Source organism: Triticum urartu, unplaced genomic scaffold (assembly GCF_003073215.2).
Source record: "Triticum urartu cultivar G1812 unplaced genomic scaffold, Tu2.1 TuUngrouped_contig_7366, whole genome shotgun sequence".
Lineage (NCBI taxonomy): Eukaryota > Viridiplantae > Streptophyta > Magnoliopsida > Poales > Poaceae > Triticum > Triticum urartu.
This window is the reverse complement of record NW_024118203.1, coordinates 941-8,926: the sequence shown is the minus strand read 5'-3', so window position 1 is coordinate 8,926 and position 7,986 is coordinate 941. Positions and strand designations below refer to the sequence as shown.

The following is a 7,986-nucleotide window of genomic DNA, read 5'->3' as shown; positions in this document are numbered from 1 at the left end:
AGCAACAAACTAAACGATCATCGTGCTAAGCTAACGGATGGGTCAAGTCAATCACATCATTCTCTAATGATGTGATCCCGTTAATCAATTGAAAACTCATGTCTATGGTTAGGAAACATAACCATCATTGATTCAATGGGCTAGTCAAGTAGAGGCAAACTAGTGACACTATGTTTGTCGATATATTCACACATGTACGAAGTTTTCGGTTAATACAATTCTAGCATGAATAATAAACATTTATCATGATATAAGGAAACATAAATAACAACTTTATTATTGCCTCTAGGGCATATTTCCGTCAGCCGTGGCTATGGAGGCGACACGACGACGGTTGTGCTCGGGTGACGTGCGGGAAGAGGGATAGCGGCGCGGAGAAGAAGAAGGGAGAGGCTAAGGTTAAGCCACGGGGTCGAGGGGGTCCTTATGTGTCAGGAGGGCTTCGGGGATGGCCGACGCGCATCCAAGGAAGCCATGGATGGCTGCCACGCCTCCCCTGTCTCCTGTAGCGAGGTTGAAGGAGAGGGGTGGTGGCCTGGGCCTACTATTTGGCTAGATGGGCCAAAGTGCCGAGTATTCCGTTTCTTGCCTTTCTTTTTTTAGAGTTTTGCCATTTTTTATTTAGCAAACGAATTTTGTTATGACTCAAACCTGCACAATATCCAATGCAGCATTTCAAGTCTACACACCAAGTTTCATATTATTTGGAAACGTGTAAACATTTGTGTGCATTTAAATGACCATTTTAAATATTGTTGAACATGGTTATTTATTCCTGGGGCTTAATTTAGTGACCCAAATGGAGTTGTTTCACCTCGTCAAATATCTAGGGATTAATTGGAAAAACCTGAACACTTTAATTTTGACATTTGAAAACTTTTATTGTTTGACTTTATTTTTAAATTTGAATTTGAATCGATTTGAATCAACGTGGGATTTAGCCACAGTAAAAATGATGACATAACATCATTAGCAGAGGATTACCGTAGCTTAATTATCCGGGCGTTACATGAGTGGCCTCGATGCGGTCGCGCCACCTGTCGCCGGCACTTTTGTCGGTCCGGATGCGTCAGCTCCTCCTCCTCCCCCTTTCCTCGTGTTTGGCGGGGAGGTTGGTTGGAGGGATGTGTGGCCTCGATACGGCCGCGTCACCAATCGCCCACGGGGTGTGCCGGTCCGGATTCGTCCGCTCCCCTTTCTCCCCCATTCCTCATCCGCGGGTGGGTTGGCGCAGATCTACCAGTGGAGTGCGAGTGGATCTGTCGGTCGAGGGTCGTCGGTTGGTCCAAAGCCGGGGCCTTTGTGTAGGTCTCGGGGTTGTCTAGTGTAGGGCAGTGACTCTGACAGCGAGACGCGCGGCGTTTGTAGGCAGAGCGTGCGGGCAACCATGGCCTCGCGGGTGGCGTGGTTGTGGGTGGTTGAGGGAGTTAGGGGTGCGATGATGGTGTGTGAGCGCCGGGGTACACCACTTGCCCAGTCCTTTGACCGGCCGACGGTGGCGGCGGCTGTTGAGGCCGTACCCCTGAAGGCTCCGTCACGATGCTCCCACTCATGTCGTCTTCCTCTAGGTGAAAATCTGATCTTCATGGATCGGGCGGTGGCGGCTATCCTTGGTCGTACCCTTCTTGAAGGCACCGCTTTGGAGGGCTAGCTTCGTTGTTGTCTGATTCACCTCGCTATTGTTGTCGGTGGGGTGGTGTGTCGGTGTCCGGCATCTTTATATCTTGTCTTGGGTGTGTGTGTTGTGTGCGTTGTTCGGTCTCTCGGATGTATTCGGTGATGGTGGCTTTATAATATAAAGCGAGGGGAACCTTTTTCGGTAAAGATGCCCATATAGATAGGGTGTATGTGTGTATTCATAGGAAGAGTGTATTTGGGCGTAATGTGTTGAAAAAGGGATCCTAATAGTCGGTCTTCAGTTGGAAACGACCCATCGAACGAAATTGTTCGCTGGAGAAGGGAACAATCAACAAACGAAAAACATTCCTCGATCGTTCGCTCCTGTAGCGCACACCGAACGTGGAACGTATACGTACTTTTTTTTCTTTCGGCGAGAATGTACCTAGTTAGGGTTGCAAGCGGAATCCACAATGGTTTCAGAATGTAACCTACTTTGGGTTGCAAACGGAATCAACAGTGATTTGCTGACGTATACGTAGTAATCATCAGCAAGCCGTTCTTGTTTACGATCAACGGCGTACGTACGGTCATTTCGCATCAAACGCACGCTACTACGGCAGTGCAGTCCGTTCCTCAGTCGGCGCAACCCCCTGCCTCATATCATAAATTATACATATACTAAACCTAGCCAGGTTTAGTTTATGTGGTTTTTTTGACTTTTTCCTATCAGTAAAAATCGGGCCAATAGAGTAGTGACACGTTAATTTGTGGGGGAGTTGGCGGGGTGCGCTTCTGGATGCGTTTGGCGATTTTGCTGGGGATAGATGGTCAAACTTTGGTTGTTGACTAGATTGCAACCGACTGGTTTGTTTCATTCGTCGGTCGCCGCTGAAATCGCTGGCCTAGGCGCTTCGGGAGAGACCTCGTCGATGTCAAGGCCACCGCTGCACCACCGAACAAGACTATATAAATAGCCTCTCCTTCCTCACCGTCTCTGCCTCACCTTTCTTCTCGTCCCACATCCGAGCTCCCGTTCCCTTCATCCAGCCCCGCCCCTTCCCCCCGTCTCCTCTCCGCGTGGGCTGGGACGCACCGCCTGAAACCCACGCATGGTAGTCTACGCGCCGTCGCTATGCTCCCCACGCGTCGCCTGCCCCGACGGCCCGAGGATCCTCATGCCGTCTTGGCTGGACTGTGCAAAGGTGAGGAGCTGCCATGACCGCGGATCCCCCAACCTCCCATGTTCCTCCTAACCTCTTTCACCCCTCTCCTGATGTGCTCCATGCTGCTCTCGCGACAGAGATGACGGTGAACCTTTGGTTGCACGGCGCGGCGGCTCGCCATGGGACTCGACGGTACGGTGGCCAGTCCCGTGACACCATGCCTCTCCCACCTCTTTCGGTGGCTTTCTCTGCTGCCCCTGGAGCTCAGCGTGGAGGGACTCGCCATGCATCGCGCATCGTTCTGGACGCGGCTGCCCACTACCCTACAAGTCGACTGTTCCAACGCCCACCAAGTGTACGACGTAATGTTTGGACAACTGTAGGTGAAAGAAAATCAGTTCTATCCATAAACCGTGTCAAAGGTTATATGCGTGTTCCATCCCAAGCACAATTATTTTTCTTTACATGCACCTTTTGTGATATGTCTGCTTATGCAATGAGGCTCAGCCTGCTACTGATGATTGCAGTTTGGAAATATGTTGAAAGATAACTTTACTGCCAAGAAGCCCTCCATAAGAAATAGGATGCAGTGTAAAAATGGATTGTGCCTTAACCCTTGTTTGGTATAAACTTCATGGATGAGGCAATTGAGCTCTACACAACAAGCATATTTAATGCATCAAGGTTGTTAGGCACAATTGTTCATGTAGAACCATCTGCTAAACTTACTATGACTTCCTTTCCAGGATCCTCCATGGAATCTTCGAACAGATCAATGGATAAAGCAAAAGAAAATCCATACGTGGTTCTGTCAGGCCTGCTGCTTCAGGTCATCCTCCCCAAGAGTGTGAGAAGAAGCAGCTGCTGCAGAATGCATCGCACGCTATATACTCATGGGTCTTCAGGTCAGGTCCCTCTCGAGCCATGCATGCATCTTCTTCTGAGGCAAATTTAGCATGCATATCAGTTAATTTTTCCATTGATGTGTTTGCAGGACAGAGATGGGAGGCTCTTCTACAAGCTCATGATCGACATCAGGGAGCTGCATATCCTTATTTATAGAGATAATTAGAAGTTTGAGAGAAATTTAGTGTGCTCTGCATCTAATTTCAGAGGAAGTACATCTACTGCATGCAAGTGGGTTCATGCCATTATACATAGCACGTTCCAGCTGTTATATATCCTTACTTTGGGAGACAATTAGTAGTTTCTGAGAATATATTTCATAGCACGAGCACATAGCTATGAGAGATTATTAGAGCAGTAGTTCTACCTACTACCACATGTATTTTTCCATTGATTGTACAAGTTCACATGTACATCTCTGAATACAGAAGAACCTTATTACTGAAGTTATAGAACAGAGGTGGTGTTGCTCTATATATACAGGCTATTATTTGCATGCTTTGCTGAATAAGTGCAGTTTAGAATGAGTTGAAATCTAAGAGCAGACAATTGCATGTTCGACTTCCGTTGTGCAGTACCATTTCTTACTTCCAATTCGAATAGTTGTCCTTCAGTATTTGCCTAGCTCTAATACCATTGCTCAGAAAATACATACACCTTTTTTAGTGTCTGAATTTTATTATCTGTTGGTGATCAGTTTTTCCTACTCCAGTTGTTGGATGTGCTATCCTCCCTTCTCACTCTCGGGCTCTAGCAGCAAATGGACAGCAAGCATCACGAAGCAGCTCAGCTCCATCGCCTTCAGTGGTGGCAAGGTCTGTATGCTCAGCCCAACCCCAATGCTCTCTGTGCATTTTATTTATACACCAAAATATACTGAATGGAGGACAAGTTCTACTTTTTGTTAATGGAGCTAGCTTGATTGATTTTTTCAGCATTAGCTTGATCAATCTAATCCCGGCGGATGCGCTACTTTTTGTTCATGCTCACGTGTATTTGTGTTAATGTCTGCAAAGGAGCAAGCGTACTAGAGGGATGGTTGGAAGGGGAGTAATCTGCTACAATGTTTTACATCTTTTATAGTTATTTTTTGAATCTGTGATATAATATATAATGCATTCTGTAGAAACCAAAATGATGTTCATTGGAGCTTCTCTCTTGGTATGATTCTTTCATTCGTTTCTTCTTTGAGGAAACTCCATATTTGAAAAATGTCTCTTCATGGCTTCTTCAAAGTTTTTTCTGTAGTTTTCAGTCTTGGGTGCATGCAGTTTCTTCATGTCACGTCTGAAATTTGGAGCCATGTATGTAAGTACATTATAATTGGCAGAGCCTTCCCGGTTTATGATACTAAATGAGGTACATCTATATATAGGTTTGCACTGTGTCATTTTTTCCTGTGATTAATTGATCTTCATAGCAAGAAAATCCTGTTTGAGGGATATTGTGCATACTCTGACTTTCAGTGCTTTTTATGAGAACATGGTTGTCAACTAATTATTTTTAAAAGAATTCACAATGCAAACAATGATTTTAGCAAAAATATGCAACAGCTTTTCCGATGTGCTGCCACTTCAGATGTACCCCCAGCGTCCACACAGCGAAGATCCTATTATCGCGTACACAGGAGCAAAACCACCTGAGTGTCCAAGAATTTGCAAAAGCTTTATATCACTCTATTACATTCACTAATATTGCAGGAGGCTATACCAGGATGATCTAATTCAGTAAAAAATATTTGCGACATCTTATTGTAGTACAGTTGTATGACCATACACAGCCCTATGTAGAGTGCACGGCACATGATTTTAATAAATACTCCCTCTATAAACAAATATGTAAACAAATATAAGAGTATTTAGATCACTATTTTAATGATCTAAACGCTCTTATATTTCTTTACGGAGGGAGTAGCTTTTACTAGAGGTGTGCCAATGTCAATTGTTTGTCGGTGACTATCGTGCATGACTATAATAAATGTACTTCTTCGATATCTTCAACTTTTATATATATTGGTGCTTCTCTTTAATTGATGGCAAACGATACACATAAAGCTACTGTACATATTTTATCAACTTATAACTATCATAGTTCTATTGTTTGAATCATGGTCTACATAGTCGCGACATATGACAGGCGTGGCGTCTCGCCGCGCGGGCTAAGCTAGTAATACTCTACGTACGATTGTATTTTCCACCCTTCGGGAGGCCATCGCCAGAACTTCCTCCTTGTCTCTCTCCCTCTCTCTCCCTCTCTTGGTTCTTGGATTCTTGATCATCCATCCGCCGCCCGGATCTGCCCTGCTCGCCCCGAGCATTGCCCCTCGACGTACGTACGGCGGCGACCATGAAGGTCAAGCGTTTGCTCCCCGACCAACGTGACAGCACAAACTTTTATGCCATGTTCCGAGAAATCGCCGCTGCGCACATCTCACGCACCGCCACCGGCCTTACATTTCCCCTGGCACACGTCGTCCCTGAGCAGCACGCCGGCCCTAACTTGGACGGCGCCGCCCTGGAGCTGGAGATGTCTCCGCAGAGGCGCTACGAGCTGTGTGCCGACTATGACGCGGAGATCGACGAAAGCCTCCGAAGGATGGAATCGGAGGACGCCGGAGAGCGGCCCTGCCCCGACTACCTCACCAAGGTGCAGCACGGTCAGATGGACAACTACAAGCGCGCCCTGCTCGTCAGATGGATGTATTTCTTCACCCAACGCTACAACCTCGCCGACGGCACGCTCCACCGCGCCGTCGCCTACGTCGACCGGTTCCTATCGCCCCCCCTGACGATTACCGACGACTACGAGCTCCGCCTCCTCGGCGCCGTCGCCGTCTTCGCTGCGGCCAAGTACGAGGATCGCTACACCACCCTGAAGCTGACCTCTGCAGAGGTCGCGTCGTATGGCCTGTTCGCCAAGGACGAGGTGGTGGCCATGGAGACCAAGGTTGTCGCGGCGCTCGACTACAGGATGGGAGGCCCCACCGCGCACACCTTCGTCGACCACTTCACCCGGAGCGGCGGCGAGGACCCCCGTGACGACATCGTCAAGTCCCTGGCGCGCCACTTGGCGGACCTCACGCTGCTCGACTGCCGCCACCTGCAGTTCCTGCCGTCCACCGTCACGGCATCGGCGGTCTTCGTCGCACGATGCACAATCAACCAGATGCGCGGCTTCAGGTGGAACGACGGCCTGAAGGAGCTCTTGGCGTGCACGCGCTACGCCACCGACGACCTTCGCGCCTGCATAGCTGCCATGTATGACATGCACGAGCTCGAGACCTGGCCAGGTTACCAGCGCATGAGGATCAACTACCAGAGGCATTACTCCCTGCTTGATCGGTTTGAGATGACTCAGCACATCTTCTTAGCGGATTAGGACCTAGAGCAGTGCCAGTGAATTTGTAGGCGGTATATCTGGATTGTATACATTGGCACTGAGTTAATTGCACGTTGGTACCACACTTGCGCACCTACTCACGAATCAGTACCACTACTTGTGCATGTCGCAGTTCAGTACCAACTCAGGGCCTAAGTGGTGCATAACGGGCTAAGGAGCGTATAAGCGCGTATTGACCGCGTATCCGACAGGTCGGGCCCACATGTCAGGTGACACGCTGGCCGAATCGGTGCGTGGACAAGTCGCTGACTCGGACGAGTCCGACCTAACGGGCTAGGTCGAACCGAGCCGCCGGTTCGAACCCTAATTCTCGTTCCCCTCTCCCACTCCTCCCCGTGCTCCTCTGTGTCAATGGCGACGGCGAATCCGCCAGTTCGTCATACTACTCGAGCGGCGAGGAAGAACTCAAGGAGGCCCCGCTGACCATGGAGCAGCGCCTGCGGATGGCAGAGATCTGGGCCGCCAACCCTTTCACGAGCCATCACTGGACCCATGGATGTGGTGGGGTGTTGTAAGTCCTCCTCCCTCTCCTCTGTTATTTCTTCCAATTTGGGGGCTAGTGTTAGTGTTGCGGATGGCAGAGATCTGGGTCGCCAACCCTTTCACGAGCCATCACTGGACCCATGGATGTGGTGGAGTGTTGTAAGTCCTCCTCCCTCTCCTCTGTTCTTTCTTCCAATTTGGGGGCTAGGGTTAATGTTAATGAAAATGTCCAAATTTGCTGGCACTTGTAGTGTGGAGGAGGCTATCTGGGATGTTAGGATTCACTTTGATGCCCTACATAATTTGGATAGGAAGATATGCAGTTCTGATGTCACTTTTCTCAATTTGTATGCACTGTTGCATACACAAGGATTTACATTCTCTGATGAATTGTATCACATGGAGAACACATGCA

General features: G+C 48.5%; 1 protein-coding gene across 1 annotated transcript; it reads left to right on the top strand.

Moving 5' to 3' along the window:
* Positions 1–2,828: 2,828 nt before the first annotated feature.
* On the top strand, positions 2,829–7,067 carry LOC125531523 (putative cyclin-F2-1). The gene is made up of 2 exons (XM_048695900.1): positions 2,829–3,688; positions 3,778–7,067. The coding sequence occupies exon 2, from the start codon at positions 6,036–6,038 to the stop codon at positions 7,065–7,067; it is 1,032 nt and encodes a 343-aa protein (XP_048551857.1). The 5' UTR covers positions 2,829–3,688; positions 3,778–6,035.
* The last annotated feature ends 919 nt before the right edge of the window (positions 7,068–7,986 follow it).